Raw genomic sequence first — 21460 nt, forward strand, 5'->3', positions numbered from 1 at the left:
GTGGAGCTCTGATACATAGAAAAGTCTTTCTGAAGGCATCATTTGGTATCGTATTCCCCTTTGGGCTTGGTTGGGTCTCAGCAAAGCAGATTCCAGGGACTGTAAAGGGGTTAAATATAAAAACGGCTCCGGTTCCGTTATTTTAAGGGTTAAAGCTTCCAAATTTGGTGTGCAATACTTTTAAGGCTTTAAGACACTGTGGTGAAATTTTGGTGAATTTTGAACAATTCCTTCATACTTTTTCGCAATTGCAGTAATAAAGTGTGTTCAGTTTAAAATTTAAAGTGACAGTAACGGTTTTATTTTAAAACGTTTTTTGTGCTTTGTTATCAAGTTTATGCCTGTTTAACATGTCTGAACTACCAGATAGATTGTGTTCTGACTGTGGGGAAGCCAAGGTTCCTTCTCATTTAAATAGATGTGATTTATGTCATAAAAAATTTAGTAAAAATGATGCCCAAGATGATTCCTCAAGTGAGGGGAGTAAGCATGGTACTGCATCATCCCCTCCTTCGTCTACACCAGTCTTGCCCATACAGGAGGCCCCTAGTACATCTAGCGCGCCAATACTCCTTACTATGCAACAATTAACGGCTGTAATGGATAATTCTATCAAAAACATTTTAGCCAATATGCCCACTTATCAGCGAAAGCGCAACTGCTCTGTTTTTGAAAATACTGAAGAGCATGAGGACGCTGATGATATTGTTTCTGAAGGGCCCCTACACCAGTCTGAGGGGGCCAGGGAGGTTTTGTCTGAGGGAGAAATTTCAGATTCAGGAAAAATTTCTCAACAAGCTGAACCTGATGTGATTACTTTTAAATTTAAGTTGGAACATCTCCGCGCTCTACTTAAGGAGGTGTTATCCAATTTGGATGATTGTGATTATCTGGTCATTCCAGAAACACTATGTAAAATGGACAAGTTCCTAGAGGCCCCGGGGCCCCCCGAAGCTTTTCCTATATCCAAGCGGGTGGCGTACATTGTTAATAAAGAATGGGACAGGCCCGGTATACCTTTCGTACCTCCCCCCATATTTAAAAAATTGTTTCCTATAGTCGACCCCAGAAAGGACTTATGGCAGACAGTCCCCAAGGTCGAGGGGGCGGTTTCTACTCTAAACAAGCGCGCCACTATACCCATAGAAGATAGTTGTGCTTTCCAAGATCCTATGGATAAAAAATTAGAAGGTTTGCTAAAAAAGATGTTTGTTCAGCAAGGTTACCTTCTACAACCAATTGCATGCATTGTCCCTGTCACTACAGCCGCGTGTTTCTGGTTCGATGAGCTAGAAAAGGCGATTATTAGTAATTCTTCTTCTTATGAGGAGATTATGGACAGAATTCGTGCTCTTAAATTGGCTAATTCTTTCACCCTAGACGCCACCTTGCAATTGGCTAGGTTAGCGGCGAAAAATTCTGGGTTTGCTATTGTGGCGCGCAGAGCGCTTTGGTTAAAATCTTGGTCAGCGGATGCGTCTTCCAAGAACAAATTGCTTGACATTCCTTTCAAGGGGAAAACACTGTTTGGCCCTGACTTGAAAGAGACTATCTCTGATATCACTGGGGGCAAGGGCCACGCCCTTCCTCAGGATAGGTCTTTCAAGGCCAAAAATAAACCTAATTTTCGTCCCTTTCGCAGAAACGGACCAGCCCCAAGTGCTACGTCCTCTAAGCAGGAGGGTAATACTTCTCAAGCCAATCCAGCCTGGAGACCTATGCAAGGCTGGAACAAAGGAAAGCAGGCCAAGAAACCTGCCACTGCTCCCAAGACAGCATGAGATGCGGGCCCCCGATCCGGGACCGGATTTGGTGGGGGGCAGACTCTCTCTCTTCACTCAGGCTTGGGCAAGAGATGTTCTGGATCCTTGGGCGCTAGAAATAGTCTCCCAAGGTTATCTTCTGGAAGTGATTCATCCTGTTCCATTAAGAGAACGAGGGATGGGGTTCTACTCCAATCTGTTCGTAGTTCCCAAAAAAGAGGGAACGTTCAGACCAATCTTAGATCTCAAGATCCTAAACAAGTTTCTCAAGGTTCCATCGTCCAAAATGGAAACCATTCGAACAATCCTTCCATCCAGGAAGGTCAATTCTTGACCACAGTGGATTTAAAGGATGCGTATCTACATATTCCTGTCCACAAGGAACATCATCGGTTCCTAAGGTTCGCATTCCTGGACAAGCATTACCAGTTCGTGGCGCTTCCTTTCGGATTAGCCACTGCTCCAAGGATTTTCTCAAAGGTACTAGGGTCCCTGCTGGCGGTGCTAAGACCAAGGGGCATTGCTGTAGTACCTTACTTGGACGACATTCTGATTCAAGCGTCGTCCCTTCCTCAAGCAAAGGCTCACACGGACATAGTCCTGGCCTTTCTCAGATCTCACGGATGGAAAGTGAACGTGGAAAAGAGTTCTCTATCTCCGTCGACAAGAGTTCCCTTCTTGGGAACAATAATAGACTCCTTAGAAATGAGGATTTTTCTGACAGAGACCAGAAAAACAAAACTTCTAAACTCTTGTCGGATACTTCATTCCGTTCCTCTTCCTTCCATAGCGCAGTGCATGGAAGTGATAGGTTTGATGGTAGCGGCAATGGACATAGTTCCTTTTGCGCGCATTCATCTAAGACCATTACAACTGTGTATGCTCAGTCAGTGGAATGGGGACTATACAGACTTGTCTCCGAAGATACAAGTAAATCAGAGGACCAGAGACTCACTCCGTTGGTGGCTGTCCCTGGACAACCTGTCACAAGGGGTGACCTCCCGCAGACCAGAGTGGGTCATTGTCACGACCGACGCCAGTCTGATGGGCTGGGGCGCGGTCTGGGGATCCCTGAAAGCTCAGGGTCTTTGGTCTCGGGAAGAATCTCTTCTACCGATAAATATTCTGGAACTGAGAGCGATATTCAATGCTCTCAAGGCTTGGCCTCAGCTAGCGAGGGCCAAGTTCATACGGTTTCAATCAGACAACATGACGACTGTTGCGTACATCAACCATCAGGGGGGAACAAGGAGTTCCCTGGCGATGGAAGAAGTGACCAGAATCATTCAATGGGCGGAGACTCGCTCCTGCCACCTGTCTGCAATCCACATCCCAGGAGTGGAAAATTGGGAAGCGGATTTTCTGAGTCGTCAGACATTGCATCCGGGGGAGTGGGAACTCCATCCGGAAATCTTTGCCCAAATCACTCAACTGTGGGGCATTCCAGACATGGATCTGATGGCCTCTCGTCAGAACTTCAAGGTTCCTTGCTACGGGTCCAGATCCAGGGATCCCAAGGCGACTCTAGTAGATGCACTAGTAGCACCTTGGACCTTCAAACTAGCCTATGTATTCCCGCCGTTTCCTCTCATCCCCAGGCTGGTAGCCAGGATCAATCAGGAGAGGGCGTCGGTGATCTTGATAGCTCCTGCGTGGCCACGCAGGACTTGGTATGCAGATCTGGTGAATATGTCATCGGCTCCACCATGGAAGCTACCTTTGAGACGAGACCTTCTTGTTCAAGGTCCGTTCGAACATCCGAATCTGGTCCCACTCCAGCTGAATGCTTGGAGATTGAACGCTTGATCTTATCAAAGCGAGGGTTCTCAGATTCTGTTATTGATACTCTTGTTCAGGCCAGAAAGCCTGTAACTAGAAAAATTTACCACAAAATTTGGAAAAAATATATCTGTTGGTGTGAATCTAAAGGATTCCCTTGGGACAAGGTTAAGATTCCTAAGAGTCTATCCTTCCTTCGAGAAGGATTGGAAAAAGGATTATCTGCAAGTTCCTTGATGGGACAGATTTCTGCCTTGTCTGTGTTACTTCACAAAAAGCTGGCAGCTGTGCCAGATGTTCAAGCCTTTGTTCAGGCTCTGGTTAGAATCAAGCCTGTTTACAAACCTTTGACTCCTCCTTGGAGTCTCAACTTAGTTATTTCAGTTCTTCAGGGGGTTCTGTTTGAACCCTTACATTCCGTTGATATTAAGTTATTATCTTGGAAAGTTTTGTTTTTGGTTGCAATTTCTTCTGCTAGAAGAGTTTCAGAATTATCTGCTCTGCAGTGTTCTCCTCCTTATCTGGTGTTCCATGCAGATACGGTGGTTTTACGTACTAACCTGGTTTTCTTCCAAAAGTTGTTTCTAACAAAAACATTAACCAGGAGATAGTCGTGCCTTCTCTGTGTCCGAAACCAGTTTCGAAGAAGGAACGTTTGTTGCACAATTTGGATGTTGTTCGCGCTCTAAAATTCTATTTAGATGCTACAAAGGATTTTAGACAAACATCTTCCTTGTTTGTTGTTTATTCTGGTAAAAGGAGAGGTCAAAAAGCAACTTCTACCTCTCTCTCTTTTTGGATTAAAAGCATCATCAGATTGGCTTACGAGACTGCCGGACGGCAGCCTCCTGAAAGGATCACAGCTCCTTCCACTAGGGCTGTGGCTTCCACATGGGCCTTCAAGAACGAGGCTTCTGTTGATCAGATATGTAGGGCAGCGACTTGGTCTTCACTGCACACTTTTACCAAATTTTACAAGTTTGATACTTTTGCTTCTTCTGAGGCTATTTTTGGGAGAAAGGTTTTGCAAGCCGTGGTGCCTTCCATTTAGGTGACCTGATTTGCTCCCTCCCTTCATCCGTGTCCTAAAGCTTTGGTATTGGTTCCCACAAGTAAGGATGACGCCGTGGACCGGACACACCAATGTTGGAGAAAACAGAATTTATGTTTACCTGATAAATTACTTTCTCCAACGGTGTGTCCGGTCCACGGCCCGCCCTGGTTTTTTAATCAGGTCTGATAATTTATTTTCTTTAACTACAGTCACCACGGTATCATATGGTTTCTCCTATGCAAATATTCCTCCTTAACGTCGGTCGAATGACTGGGGTAGGCGGAGCCTAGGAGGGATCATGTGACCAGCTTTGCTGGGCTCTTTGCCATTTCCTGTTGGGGAGGAGAATATCCCACAAGTAAGGATGACGCCGTGGACCGGACACACCGTTGGAGAAAGTAATTTATCAGGTAAACATAAATTCTGTTATTACATATAGAAGGTCAAAAAACCTTAAAGACATACTTATGGAGAGCCATTATTCAAAAGACATACCAAGAACTTGGTTGAGAGAAACCAAAGGCTTCTACAAATGTGGAAGATGTCAAGCCTGTAAGAACATGACCCCCACAAAAACCTTCACACACCCTGACACAGAAAAACAGTATGAAATTAAAGACTTTCTAAAGTGTAGATCTAAGCAAGTCATATATATCGCGATGTGCAAATGCCCAAAAATCTATGTGGGTGAGACCTCAAGAGAGCTACGAACTAGAGTGCTTGAACACATAGGTGACATTAAATGGAATAGAAATGTTCCCGTAGCACAACACATGAACAATGAACATCAGGGACACAAATACAATATCTATTTTTGTGCAATTGAACAAATAAAATTAAAAGGGAGAAGGGACGACATTACTAAAATGCTACTACAGAAAGAATGTAGATGGATTCATGAATTAAAATCCACCTCACCCAGGGGATTAAATGAAGCAATATCATACAAATGCTTCTTATAGACTACGGCTTATGATATACATCTTATCGTGGATTTATGAATATTAATTACATACTATTCCTGTTTAGGGTTATGAATACACCTAGTTTACAATTGATGGTATCTCTTTTCCAATATGAAGTAAACTAAGAGGATACATATTTACATAATGTTGAAACAATATTTAATTTAATTTAGTTGATCTAAACTAACAACAACTTTCACACACAACGATAATTTGATATTAAACAACCTTGTGTTCAACAAATAAATATCTGTTTCCCTAACAAGTATCTACTTGATCGGTTATCCTCTTTTCTGTATTATCTAGGTGGCTATAACCAACTCTGTCTGAACTTTCAGAGGGGTTATTATTATGGGCAATTACAATCGATCCACAAAAAGGAATCTTATGAGTATATCATTTCCATACTCCAATCATCATACTAATTACCAGCACATTCTACCTAGGAAATCTGTAATATCGATTGATATGCTTTAATAAGCATTACATACCTCTCTCAATATTTTTAAGATATTAGGGAATAGAATACTTGTATACATATTGATGCACATTATACCAGTATATAAAGAGCACGTCATTCTAAATGAAATGCTAAACTTATATGTTCCTCTTTGTTCTATTAGTTTTTAATAATGAGCAATTTCTTGAAGGCATAATACATACTTAGTACAGAGTACAAGTCGCATGATCGAATGAGGCCACAGCAGAGTTTACACCTCTGCATTCAGTGGTTTTTAAAGTTGCCATGACAACGGATTACTATAAGTTCTCGTACCTAATGCTGGGCTGGCCCTATGCCCTGACGAAGTCATGTTCAGTGACGGAAACGCGTCGGTGGGCATGGCCTGGGGTGGAATCAGTGTGGTTCAACTGAACTGGTCACATACTTTAAATGAATATTAGCGTTTTTTTAACTTATTACCGCCTAACACTTTGCACTATATTTGTGACTATAGGAGTTTTCTGATATACTAAAAGACTGTTATTTAGGAGCATGATATACTAAAAGACTGTTATTTAGGAGCACGCTTTAGTGCCAGGTTAACAAGCAGTATCATTTTGTTAAGCATTATACGCTATTACGCTATAAGCTACACAGTAACCTCTGATTTTGATTCAAATGTAACTACTTGTATATAACCTAGGGGATTATATGTTGACAGTTTGTATATGTTGACAGTTTGTATTGAGCATAATACTTCCTCGTATAAATGCAAAGTTTTCTACAAACCTTATTGTATGTGAGCTAGCTCTACTTGATAGGGATTTTAGCTAGCAATTGGCTGACTTTGTTAAATCAGAGCAGTACGCAGGCAGGAGGACGCCTTTGAGCGCATAGCTTGAGCATATATGTGTATGCCTGTTTGGATGTACCTACCAATGCGTGTGAAACTACCTTTTTGCTAACTTCCCTACCCTGTGTGATTGTTTGATTAGACACGCTACACCCTGTCCACTAGCCCTTATTTTTAAATTTTGGGTGCTATAGAATTTAGGCTACTAATTTATTGAATTATGGAAGTGACCTATCCCATTTTTCATTAGCCTACTATAACCATCCCAATTTTACTTGTCTAATTACCAGAGGAGGATTTTTTAGATTTTGTAATGCATATTTACAATTAATTCAGAGGTGGCTTAACCCTGGATTCACAATACCTCTCCCCCTTTTGGTAACGTCTGTTTTCAAGCATATTTGTTAATAAAGTGTAATTTAAATATATTTGCTATTTCAGGTACAACATAGCCAGAGGACTCGCCCTGTTTCTCCTGTTGGCACACTTTTTAGACTATTTTGCATATTCCTGCATACTTTATTTGCAATCCTTTTTTCTGTTTAGGTGCAATCAGTGGTTAGAGATGATCTGCAATTGGTTTAGCAGATTAGTTTTTAATTGTCTGTTTATTTCTCGTAGAGTGTGTGGAGGAGTCTGGTATCCTCTAGACTCTAGAACAACTCGAAGAACAGCACTATGTTCTAAAACAAAAACTGTCAACCTAGCCTCTAGAGTCTAGGTTGCCAGTTTTTGTTTTAAAACATAGTGCTGCTCTTCGGGTTTTTGTTTTTATTTTTATCATCATGGTCCCTCTTGAAAGGGGGAATAAAATGATTTGTGTTTTTTGTACGCCTCATTGGCCTCTCCATCTGCGGTCAGGCTTCTTATCTTAAGATCCGTTTTTCCATCCGGATCTCAAGTCTCTGAATTTGATGGCATGGAAATTGATCGTTTGATCCTTAGATATAGGGGTTTCTCTGATTCTGTGAACTAAGAAGATCTGGAAGGCTTTTTATTTCATTGTGTTTTAATCATGCTTTTTCTTGGCATTCTTTCAGAATTCCTAGGATTTTGCAGTATTTGTTTTTTGTTTGCAGGATTATCTAGATAAGGGTATATCTGAGAGTTTTCTAAGGGACAGTTTTTCTGCTATTTTAGTTTTCTTCCACAGAAAGATTACTAATTTACCTGAGGTTCCTTGTTTTATTCAGGGGCGGGTCATATTAATCTGTTATCAAGCCTATTTCTCCTTAATAGAATCCTTTTCTGGTGTTCTGAGTTACCTTCTCTTTTTTGTGTTCTTCCTTATCTTTTGTTTCATCAGGATAAGGCTGTTTTTTGGTCTTCATTTTTATTTCTTTCCTAAGGTGGTTTCTTCAGACTACTTTAGCTGAGAGATTGTTGTTCCTTCTTTGTGTCCTCAATCTAGGTATCCTTCTGAGAAATCTTTGCATTACTTGGAAGTTGTTTGGGAACTTGAATATTTTTTTTGCTATTTCTAGGATTTTAAACAAATAATGTATGTCTTTATATAATTAGGGAAGAATATATTTATTTCAGGTTGTGAATTTAATTTCTAAATGAAAATTATGTTTTTTAAATCCCTTCCTATTATTACTCGTGGACTCCACAGTTTGGATGTTGGTTCCCATGAGTAATAGATTGTGGACTCTCACCACCTGTATGAAAGACAACATAATTTATACTTACCTGATACATTAATTTCTTTCATGGTGCTGAGAGTCCACAAGTCCCCACGCTTGTGTTTTTCTGGGGTTAGTTTTTTTTCTTCAGCACATTTTTTTCCTCTGCTCCTCTTAAGGCTTTTTTTCTTTCATAAAAGTGGCGAGAGTCCATGACCTGTTACATATGGGATATACATTCCTACCACTTGGAGGAGGCAAAGTCTCCCAAACCCCAAAAGCTTTATAAAACCCCTCCCACCTCACTCATATCTTAGTTTTTACTTTGCCACCTTAGGAGGTGGTTGAAGCCTGATGTGCTTGATTCTTCAGTTAAAGGTGCTTCAGAGCATATTGAAGCCCAGTTCCCCTCAGATTTCAGTGCTTGTCAGAGGAAAGTGAAGGGAGTACTGCCTTGTGACACCATGTTTTCGCCTCTGGGAGTTTTTTTCATGGGTTCTCTGTAAATTTGGTCACAGGGATGCATCTTCTGCCTCCCTTTACAGATATAAATTATACTCCTATTCCATTCCCTCTGCTGATATGTTTCAGTACTGGTTTGGCTGTTTTGCTACTTGATGATTAGTGGACGACTATCTGGATATGTTTTACATTTTTATATATAGACACTTGTAGCCACATCGTGGGCACTATTAATTGTTAAAAGTTTATATATTATGTATATATGGCCCCTCTCACTTGCTTTGTACACAAATGTATTTTGGCATGCTTTTTTTCCAGGCCAGCTGTAGTAACCCAATGATAAGCTCAGCTACCTAGCAACCAGGCTATTTGGGTTATAGATTTAAGTGGTTTGTTTTAATCCCTCTCTTGTTACTTGTGGACTTCCACATCTTGGGTATTATATCCCATACGTAACAGGTCATGGACTATATGAAAGAAAACATAATTTATATCTCACCTGATAAATTAATTTCTTTCATGGTGGTGAGAGTCCACGAGCCCCCACCTGTTTGGGGTTGATTTTTTTATTTTAAAAACCTCTTTTTGGCTTTTATTCATTCTGAACACCCCACCACTTGGCTATACGTCAAACTAAGGTATGAGTGAGGTGGGAGGGGTTTTATAGGATTTTGGGGTTTGGGAAACATTGCCTCCTCCTTGTAGTTGGAATGTATATCCTATGCATAACAGGTCATGGACTCTAGCCACCATGGAAGAAATCAATTTATCAGGTGAGATATAAATTATGTTTTCTTGCCTCACTTGCTTGGCTATACGTTAGACTGAGGTATGTGTGAGATGGGAGAGGTTTTATAAAGCTCTTGGGGTTTAGGACTCTGCCTCCTCCTAGTGGTAGAGAAGAATAATTTCCATGAGTAATGGTTTGTAGACTCTCACTGCCATGAAAGAAATACAATTTTCAGGTAAGTATAAATTATCTTTTTACTGTACATTGAAAGGGATATGAAATCCAAAATGTTTATTTTATATTTCAGATAAACAATTTTAGACAACTTTTCAATTTACTTTTATTATCTAATTTGCTTAGTTCTGTTGGTATCCTTTCTTGAAAAGCATACCTAGGTAAGCAAAGGAGCTGAGGCTAGTTGCTGATTGGTGTCTGCACATAAATACCTGTGGCCATTGGCTTACTGATGTGTTCAGCTTGCTCCCAATAGTACATTGCTGCTACTTCAATAAAAGATACCAAAAGAATGAAGCAAGATTGGTAAAATAAGTCAATTGGGAAGTTTACAAAAGAATGCCCTATCTGAATCATAAAAAAATTGCGGATGTCATGTCCCTTTAAAATAATTTACAAGGTTGTTTTATTACTAAGTATTGAAATAAATATATATTTCTTTCTTTTTCTTATAGGTATATCTGTCTCTTCCCAACTATGTTTCCCTTACGGATGGGCACTGTCTGATTGTTCCACTGCAACACTATACTGCAGCTACTTTATTAGATGAAGATATATGGAATGAAATACAGGTATTTATTTTTAGTGTGTGTATATGTATGTGTGTATATATATATATATATATATATATATATATAGTATTTTCAAATAGGACTGCACTCACTGGGTTTTAGCATAAAAACTTATTTTATTGTGGTAACATTTCGGAGTCCACAGACTCCTTCCTCAGACCAGAACGTTCTTGTCTGAGGAAGGAGTCTGTGGACTCCGAACCGTTACCACAATAAAATAAGTTTTTATGCTAAAACCCAGTGAGTGCAGTCCTATTTGAAAATACTGTGAATACTACTGACCTGGCACCCTGGTTGATGACTGGAGGAGATTGTGAGTGCAGATACACATGGAGGATATATATATATATATATATATATATATATGTTCTGCCTGAAGAGTGTTATTCTGGACAAATAACAGGGCCGGATTGGGCCGCCGGGATACCAGGAAAAATCCTGGTGGGCCGCTGGCCGGCAGAGGCTGCTCAAACAGCTGCAGTGGAGGAGAGAGAGCGCACAGCGTCAGCGCAGCAAGAAGCAACTTGAACTTAGCACAGTTGAGTTGAACTTGTGTGAGGGCTCAGGAAGCGCAGGTGCAGCGGCAGTCGACACAGAATAGATAGGCCCGCCCAGGGGAGCTCTTAGCCCGGGATCATGTGATAGATGGGGCTGCCGCTGACTCAGTGTGTGAGGGAAGAGGCCGGTCGAGGCGAGGAGGAGATTTGCACACTCAATCAGAGTCAATTCAAACAGCAAAGAGAGTGCTGCCCAGGCCATAGAATTCACTGTCACTGATCTATTTCAGACATTCTGTGAGAATGCTCACTACTCCTCAAAGCAAGGTAAAATGACAGTATTTACCAGTCCAGAAATCGGTCCAGAAATCATAAATAACAATATAATATCAACTTTATGCCTAGGCTGGTGCTGATTTGATTTTGCTGTATGTCCTTTTTTAGAATGAAGGTGAATTGATGCTTAATGTGAAACCATAAAGTGTTTGTAATATTTAGGAATTAATGGTTCACATTATGTTATGCACTACACAAAATCACACAAATGATTAAAACATTTTTTATTTTGTACTGTTGCTTTTTTCCAATATTTTGGGTATTTTTTTTTAGAAGTGTATGGGGGAAAATGAGCAACATATCATATTGTTTAGGTACCTCACAGTGGTAAAACATGAAATTAATGTGTAAACACCTGAAACGGCTTTAAATGTAAATACGTAAATATGTAAAATAAGGTTAAATATAAAATTATTTATTTCTAGTTAGGATACTTTTTTAGTTAGGTTGATTTTTTGGTAGTAAACAGCAGTGCTGATCCGTACAATTGGATTCTTTTAGCAGTGTATGAGTTAAGTGGGTTTTTTTGTGCCTGTGTAAGATAATGTGGCAGAAGACCATTGACTTCTGGGAATTGTAGTTTTAGCGTGTCTTCCTGTACACTTGGCAGAAGGTGACAGACACAAATTTCAGGGAGGTACATTTTAACCCACTGGCTGCAAGAGCTTGTTAAAGCTGTTTTTGACATTATATTTATCTGTGTTATCAGTTCTAAGGCAGCTATTGTGCAATGGTGACAAAATTACAGGCCACAATTACTTTTTTGGCAGTTACTTACTCCTCAATTGCATGTTGCTGGCTGTAGTGTTACTTTACTGTCTAATGTGTGGTTGTAACTCACTATATTATATATATATATATATATATATATATATATATATATACATATATGTATATATATTATATTATATTATATTATATTATATTATATTATATTATATATATATATATATATATATATATATATATATATATAATATATAGTGCGTTACAACCACACATTAGACAGTAAAGTAACACTACAGCCAGCAACATGCAATTGAGGAGTAAATAACTGCCAAAAAAAGTAATTGTGGCCTGTAATATATGTTGAAGGGAAAACCAGGGGCGTGGCTGGGCTGGAGGGGCGTGGTTAGACTGGAGGGGGCAGGGCCGGTCTGATTTCCCAGTCCGGCCCTGACAAATAAAGGAAGTATAATAAGCATCTACTTACAGTTATCTACAACAGGGCTGTCTGTAACCAGTATTGTTTCTAAGGGTTATTTGGTAGAGGGTTTTTTTACAGATAAAGAAAAAAGCTGTTGACCCATCTTAGAACAGCTTCCTTGTTACTTTTAGATTCTGGCCACATCTGACCTCATAGCTGTCTGTGACAAATATTGTTTCTAAGGGGTATTTAAAGTGAATGTATTTTGTCCAGTTTATTAGATCTTGTTGCTTGTATGGAACACAATCCAGGGCTTTTACTGCAATTAGCAAAAAAGAGGTTAATTTTTGCCAGCTAAATTAATTTTTGAGGGTTCCCTATTTAAAAATGTAATCTTGATGTCATTCGTGCGTTAGAGCAAGTTTCAGATCAAGTTATGCCATTTGATGAATTCAAACCTTAAAGGCACACTCAAGTCAAAATTAAACTTTCATGATTAAGATAGAACAGCAATTTCTCCAACATAGGTGTGTCCGGTCCACGGCGTCATCCTTACTTGTGGGATATTCTCTTCCCCAACAGGAAATGGCAAAGAGCCCAGCAAAGCTGGTCACATGATCCCTCCTAGGCTCCGCCTACCCCAGTCATTCTCTTTGCCGTTGCACCGGCAACATCTCCACGGAGATGGTTAAGAGTTTTTTGGTGTTTAAATGTAGTTTTTATCCTTCAATCAAGTGTTTGTTATTTTAAAATAGTGCTGGTATGTACTATTTACTCTGAAACAGAAAAGAGATGAAGATTTCTGTTTGTAAGAGGAAGATGATTTTAGCAAACGTTACTAAAATCGATTGCTGTTTCCACACAGGACTGTTGAGATGAAGTAACTTCAGTTGGGGGAAACAGTTGGCAGACTTTCTGCTTGAGGTATGACTGGCCACATTTCTAACAAGACTTTGTAATGCTGGAAGGCTGTCATTTCCCCTATGGGGACCGGTAAGCCATTTTCTTAGATTAAGTAAAAGAATAAAGGGCTTCATAAGGGCTTAAAAGACTGGTAGACATTTTTCTGGGCTAAAACGATTACTTTACTAAGCATATTTGGCAGATTATAACTCTTAATAGTTATTATAATCTTGGGGATTGTTTTAAAAAAACGGCAGGCACTGTATTGGACACCTTTTTCAGATGGGGGCCTTTGCTAGTCATAGGCAGAGCCTCATTTTCGCGCCACTAATGCGCAGTTGTTTTTGGAGAGCAAGGCATGCAGATGCATGTGTGAGGAGCTAAGAACCACTGAAAAAGCTTATAGAAGGCGTCATTTGGTATCGTATTCCCCTCTGGGTTTGGTTGGGTCTCAGCAAAGCAGATACCTGGGACTGTATAGGGGTTAAATGTAAAAACGGCTCCGGTTCCGTTATTTTAAGGGTTAAAGCTTTCAAATTTGGTGTGCAATACTTTTAAGGCTTTAAGACACTGTGGTGAAATTTTGGTGAATTTTGAACAATTCCTTCATACTTTTTCACATATTCAGTAATAAAGTGTGTTCAGTTTAAAATTTAAAGTGACAGTAACGGTTTTATTTTAAAACGTTTTTTGTGCTTTGTTGTCAAGTTTAAGCCTGTTTAACATGTCTGAACCATCAGATAAGCGATGTTCTATATGTATGAAAGCCAAGGTTTCTCCCCATTTAAATTTATGTGATGATTGTGCCATAGTGTCCAAACAAAGTAGGGACAATGATGCCACAGATAATGATATTGCCCAAGATGATTCCTCGAATGAGGGGAGTAAGCATGATACTGCATCATCCCCTTCTGTGTCTACACCAGTTTTGCCCACACAAGAGGCCCCTAGTACATCTAGTGCGCCAATACTTATTACCATGCAACAATTAACGGCTGTAATGGATAATTCTATTGCAAACATTTTATCCAAAATGCCTACTTATCAGAGAAAGCGCGATTGCTCTGTTTTAAACACTGAAGAGCAAGAGGACGCTGATGATAACTGTTCTGACATACCCTCACACCAATCTGAAGGGGCCAGGAGGGAGGTTTTGTCTGAGGGAGAAATTTCAGATTCAGGAAAAATTTCTCAACAAGCTGAACCTGATGTTGTAACATTTAAATTTAAATTAGAACATCTCCGCGCACTGCTTAAGGAGGTATTATCTACTCTGGATGATTGTGACAATTTGGTCATTCCAGAGAAATTATGTATGATGGACAAGTTCCTAGAGGTTCCGGTGCCCCCCGATGCTTTTCCTATACCCAAGCGGGTGGCGTGGGAAAGGCCCGGCATACCTTTTGTTCCTCCCCCTATATTTAAGAAATTATTTCCTATAGTCGACCCCAGAAAGGACTTATGGCAGACAGTCCCCAAGGTCGAGGGGGCGGTTTCTACTCTAAACAAACGCACTACTATTCCTATAGAAGATAGTTGTGCTTTCAAAGATCCTATGGATAAAAAATTAGAGGGTTTGCTTAAAAAGATGTTTGTTCAGCAAGGTTACCTTCTACAACCAATTTCATGCATTGTTCCTGTCACTACAGCAGCGTGTTTCTGGTTCGAAGAACTAGAAAAGTCGCTCAATAAAGAATCTTCGTATGAGGAGGTTATGGACAGAGTTCAAGCACTTAAATTGGCTAACTCTTTTATTTTAGATGCCGCTTTGCAATTAGCTAGATTAGCGGCGAAAAATTCAGGGTTTGCTATCGTGGCGCGCAGAGCGCTTTGGCTAAATTCTTGGTCAGCGGATGTGTCTTCCAAGACAAAATTGCTTAAGATCCCTTTCAAGGGTAAAACACTGTTTGGTCCTGATTTGAAAGAGATTATTTCACACATCACCGGGGGAAAGGGCCACGCCCTTCCTCAGGATAGGTCTTTTAAGGCTAAAAATAAGCCTAATTTTCGTCCCTTTCGCAGAAATGGACCAGCCTCTAATTCTACATCCTCTAAGCAAGAGGGTAATACTTCTCAACCCAAACCAGCCTGGAGACCGATGCAAGGCTGGAACAAGGGTAAGCAGGCCAAGAAGCCTGCCACTGCTACCAAAACAGCATGAAGGGATGGCCCCCGATCCGGGACCGGATCTGGTGTGGGGCAGACTTTCTCTCTTTGCTCAGGCTTGGGCAAGAGATGTTCAGGATCCTTGGGCACTAGAAATAGTTTCTCAGGGTTATCTCCTGGAATTCAAGGAACTACCCCCAAGGGGAAGGTTCCACAGGTCTCAATTATCTTCAAACCAAATAAAAAGACAGGCATTCTTACATTGTGTAGAAGACCTGTTAAAGATGGGAGTAATTCATTCAGTTCCAATAGGAGAACAAGGGATGGGGTTTTACTCCAACCTGTTCATAGTTCCCAAAAAAGAGGGAACATTCAGACCAATTTTAGATCTCAAGATCCTAAACAAATTTCTCAGGGTTCCATCGTTCAAAATGGAAACCATTCGAACGATCCTTCCTACCATCCAGGAAGGTCAATTTATGACCACGGTGGATTTAAAGGATGCGTACCTACATATTCCTATCCACAAGGAACATCATCAGTTCCTAAGGTTCGCTTTTCTGGACAAGCATTACCAGTTTGTGGCACTTCCATTCGGATTAGCCACTGCTCCGAGAATTTTCACAAAGGTACTAGGGTCCCTTCTAGCGGTTCTAAGACCAAGGGGCATTGCAGTAGTACCTTACTTGGACGACATCCTGATTCAAGCGTCGTCTCTGTCAAAAGCAAAGGCTCATACGGACATCGTCCTAGCCTTTCTCAGATCTCACGGATGGAAAGTGAACAAAGAAAAAAGTTCTCTGTCCCCGTCAACAAGAGTTCCCTTCTTGGGAACAATAATAGATTCCTTAGAAATGAGGATTTTTCTGACAGAGGTCAGAAAATCAAAACTTCTAAGCTCTTGTCAAGTACTTCATTCTGTTCTTCGTCCTTCCATAGCGCAGTGCATGGAAGTAATAGGATTGATGGTTGCAGCAATGGACATAGTTCCTTTTGCACAAATTCATCTAAGACCATTACAACTGTGCATGCTCAGACAGTGGAATGGGGATTATACAGACTTGTCCCCGACGATTCAAGTAGATCAAAGGACCAGAGATTCACTCCGTTGGTGGCTGATCCTGGACAACCTGTCACAGGGAATGAGCTTCCGCAGACCAGAGTGGGTCATTGTCACGACCGACGCCAGTCTGGTGGGCTGGGGCGCGGTCTGGGAACCCCTGAAAGCTCAGGGTCTATGATCTCGGGAAGAATCTCTTCTCCCGATAAACATTCTGGAACTGAGAGCGATATTCAATGCTCTCAAAGCTTGGCCTCATCTAGCAAAGGCCAAATTCATAAGGTTTCAATCAGACAACATGACGACTGTTGCATATATCAACCATCAGGGGGGAACAAGGAGTTCCCTGGCGATGGAGGAAGTGACCAAGATAATTCAATAGGCGGAGGATCACTCCTGCCACTTGTCTGCAATCCACATCCCAGGAGTGGAAAATTGGGAAGCGGATTTTCTGAGTCGTCAGACATTCCATCCGGGGGAGTGGGAACTCCATCCGGAAATCTTTGCCCAAATAACTCAATTATGGGGCATTCCAGACATGGATTTGATGGCCTCTCGTCAGAACTTCAAGGTTCCTTGTTACGGGTCCAGATCCAGGGATCCCAAGGCGACTCTAGTAGATGCACTAGTAGCACCTTGGACCTTCAACCTAGCTTATGTATTCCCACCGTTTCCTCTCATTCCCAGGCTGGTAGCCAGGATCAATCAGGAGAGGGCTTCGGTGATCTTGATAGCTCCTGCGTGGCCACGCAGGACTTGGTATGCAGACCTGGTGAATATGTCATCGGCTCCACCATGGAAGCTACCTTTGAGACAGGACCTTCTTGTTCAAGGTCCATTCGAACATCCGAATCTGGTTTCCCTCCAACTGACTGCTTGGAGATTGAACGCTTGATTTTATCAAAGCGTGGGTTTTCAGATTCTGTAATAGATACTCTGATTCAGGCTAGAAAGCCTGTAACTAGAAAAATTTACCATAAAATATGGAAAAAATATATCTGTTGGTGTGAATCTAAAGGATTCCCATGGAACAAGATAAAAATTCCTAAGATTCTATCCTTTCTACAAGAAGGTTTGGAGAAAGGATTATCTGCAAGTTCTCTGAAGGGACAGATCTCTGCTTTATCTGTTTTACTTCACAAAAGGCTGGCAGCTGTGCCAGACGTTCAAGCGTTTGTTCAGGCTCTGGTTAGAATCAAGCCTGTTTACAGACCTTTGACTCCTCCCTGGAGTCTTAATCTAGTTCTTTCAGTTCTTCAAGGGGTTCCGTTTGAACCCTTACATTCCGTAGATATTAAGTTATTATCTTGGAAAGTTTTGTTTTTGGTTGCAATTTCTTCTGCTAGAAGAGTTTCTGAGTTATCTGCTCTGCAGTGTTCTCCGCCCTATCTGGTGTTCCATGCAGATAAGGTGGTTTTGCGTACTAAGCCTGGTTTTCTTCCGAAAGTTGTTTCCAACAAAAATATTAACCAGGAGATAGTTGTACCTTCTTTGTGTCCGAATCCAGTTTCAAAGAAGGAACGTTTGTTACACAATTTGGACGTAGTCCGTGCTCTAAAATTCTATTTAGAGGCCACTAAAGATTTCAGACAAACATCTTCTTTGTTTGTTGTTTATTCTGGTTAAAGGAGAGGTCAAAAAGCAACTTCTACCTCTCTTTCTTTTTGGCTTAAAAGCATTATCCGATTGGCTTATGAGACTGCCGGACGGCAGCCTCCTGAAAGAATCACAGCTCACTCCACTAGGGCTGTGGCTTCCACATGGGCCTTCAAGAACGAGGCTTCTGTTGACCAGATATGTAAGGCAGCGACTTGGTCTTCACTGCACACTTTTGCCAAATTTTACAAATTTGATACTTTTGCTTCTTCAGAGGCTATTTTTGGGAGAAAGGTTTTGCAAGCCGTGGTGCCTTCCATTTAGGTGACCTGATTTGCTCCCTCCCTTCATCCGTGTCCTAAAGCTTTGGTATTGGTTCCCACAAGTAAGGATGACGGCGTGGACCGGACACACCTATGTTGGAGAAAACAGAATTTATGCTTACCTGATAAATTACTTTCTCCAACGGTGTGTCCGGTCCACTGCCCGCCCTGGTTTTTTTAATCAGGTCTGATGAATTATTTTCTCTAACTACAGTCACCACGGTATCATATGGTTTCTCCTATGCATATTTCCTCCTGTACGTCGGTCGAATGACTGGGGTAGGCGGAGCCTAGGAGGGATCATGTGACCAGCTTTGCTGGGCTCTTTGCCATTTCCTGTTGGGGAAGAGAATATCCCACAAGTAAGGATGACGCCGTGGACCGGACACACCGTTGGAGAAAGTAATTTATCAGGTAAGCATAAATTCTGTTTTTTGTTTTTATTATTTATTTTATTTTGTACCAACAATGCAACAAAAAATAAGTCAATTTCAAATAACACAAAAAGCAAAAAACATTTTTTCATCATCATCATAAAGTGTAACGGTTAATTAAATAATAATTCTGAGCTAACTGCTCTTTTTCTTTGCTAATTACATTGTTGGAAACTTTGTACTTTTAACCTGATAGAACCACAACTAATGGTTTGTAATAGGATTATCACAAGGCCAAAGATTGACTCCGTATACTTCTAAGTGTTCACAGAAATATAAATTAGGGGAGGGAGAAAAAAGAAAAATTTTCTTTCCCCCCCTTCTCCCCCTCTCCTTTTATAGAGAAGTATATGCAGACAAGTATTTGAGGGGTATATGTGTAGATGTATTTCTCTATCTAACTACCAAATACCAAGTAAGACTATTTCGGAATTTCTAAATGGAAAGATCAAATAATCGATTTCAATTGGTGAGAATATTTTGATGAATTTTGCCCATTTGTTAAAAAAAGATAGTTTTGTTTTTTCAGGTATTTCTTTACTTCCAAAATTGAAGGTAGAAATTTGCTCTTCCATTTCTTAAGGATCAAGTTTCTAGTTGCAAGGATAACTAAGTTTACGATCTTAGAGTCTTTGAAAGCCGGATTGTTGCTTGTCAAAAAGATGATATCTATCATTGTGAGCTTAAAGGGATTTAAAGTGAAAAAGTTATGGAGATTAGGCGCTTAATCTGCAAAAGGGATAAAGGTGTGTATGGAAGTCGTTAGCTAAATATGTAGAAAAAACTGGACCTTGGACAGAATAAGTGAAAAATTCTTCTACAATTTATTTTCAAAATAAAAACATGATAATACCAAGATAAAATAAATCACAAACCCTAAATGTTGCAACACTATATCGATCAATTCATAAAATTTCTAAAATTCAGATATACATTTGTTTCATACACCAATTAAAGGATTTTTCTGCTCTTTTGTATCCTTTGTTCAAAGATTTTAGATAGAATGTATTCTTTTATTTCAACACAATTAATAATATTTGTCTCTTCGATATTTTATATCTATATTTCATCAACTTTAAAATTACAAATATGTAGCAAAAACTAACAATTAGTTAAAACAATTTAAATGCAAGACTGATTATAAATGGTGTCCCCACAATGGCTGTTTACTTATATTGGTTGTAATTTTGCGTATCTAAAAAGTTCATCAAAGCATTTGTAAGTAATTGGAGATAAGTTACTGAGGGCTGTGTTCTTTATCCTTATATTTATGTTGCGATAAATTACGGTTTCACAGTTACCTCTTCGTATCCTCAGTGAGCTTAATTTCTCTTGTTAAGTGTATCCAGTCCACGGATCATCCATTACTTATGGGATATTCTCCTTCCCAACAGGAAGTTGCAAGAGGATCACCCATAGCAGAGCTGATACATAGCTCCTCCCCTCACTACCATACCCAGTCATTCGCTTGCAACTCTCAACTAAGATGGAGGTCGTAAGAGGACTGTGGTGTTTTATACTGAGTTTATTTCTTCAATCAAAAGTTTGTTATTTTTAAATGGTACCGGAGTGTACTGTTTATCTCAGGCAGTATTTGGAAGAAGAATCTGCCTGCGTTTTCTATGATCTGAGCAGAAGTAACTAAGATCCTTTGCTGTTCTCACATATTCTGAGGAGTGAGGTAACTTCAGAGGGGGGATAGAGTGCAGGTTTTCCTGCAATAAGGTATGTGCAGTTAAAATATTTTTCTAGGCATGGAATTTGCTGGAAAATACTGCTGATACCGAAGTAATGTAAGTAAAGCCTTAAATGCAGTGATAGCGACTGGTATCAGGCTTATTAATAGAGATACATACTCTTATAAAAGTGCAATATAAAACGTTTGCTGGCATGTTTAATCGTTTTTATATATGTTTGGTGATAAAACTTATTGGGGCCTAGTTTTTTCCACATGGCTGGCTTGAATTTTGCCTAGAAACAGTTCCTGGAGGCTTTCCACTGTTGTAATATGAGTGGGAGGGTCCTATTTTAGCATTTTTTTGCACAGCAAAAATTACAGACACAGACATCCAGCTTCTTCCTGCATGATCCAGGACTTCTCTGAAGGGCTCAAAAGGCTTCAAAAGTCGTATTGAGGTAGGTAAAAAACCACAAAAGAGCTGTGGAAGTTGTTGTGACTGTTTAAAAAACGTTTTTGTCATTTGTTATTCCATTTTTGCTATTAAGGGGTTAATCATCCATTTGCAAGTGGGTGCAATGCTCTGCTAACTTGTTACATACACTGTAAACATTTCGTTAGTGTAACTGCCTTTTTTCACTGTTATTTCAAATTTGGACAAAATTTGTGTTTCTTAAAGGCGCAGTAACGTTTTTTATATTGCTTGTAAACTTGTTTTAAGTGTTTTCCAAGCTTGCTAGTCTCATTGCTAGTCTGTTTAAACATGTCTGATACAGAGGAACATACTTGTTCATTATGTTTGAAAGCCATGGTGGAGCCCCATAGGAGAATGTGTACTAAATGTATTGATTTCACCTTAAACAGTAAAGATCAGTCTTTATCTATAAAATAATTATCACCA

General features: G+C 40.1%; 1 protein-coding gene across 3 annotated transcripts in view; it reads left to right on the forward strand.

Moving 5' to 3' along the window:
• CWF19L2 (CWF19 like cell cycle control factor 2) overlaps positions 1-21460 on the forward strand; it is an 803233-nt gene that overhangs the window by 551958 nt on the left and 229815 nt on the right. For all 3 annotated transcript variants that reach the window (XM_053708563.1, XM_053708564.1, XM_053708565.1), the window contains exon 14: positions 10363-10479. In XM_053708563.1, the coding sequence (XP_053564538.1) occupies positions 10363-10479 (117 nt within the window). The remainder of the gene's footprint in view (positions 1-10362; positions 10480-21460) is intronic.

Source organism: Bombina bombina, chromosome 3 (genome assembly GCF_027579735.1).
Source record: "Bombina bombina isolate aBomBom1 chromosome 3, aBomBom1.pri, whole genome shotgun sequence".
Lineage (NCBI taxonomy): Eukaryota > Metazoa > Chordata > Amphibia > Anura > Bombinatoridae > Bombina > Bombina bombina.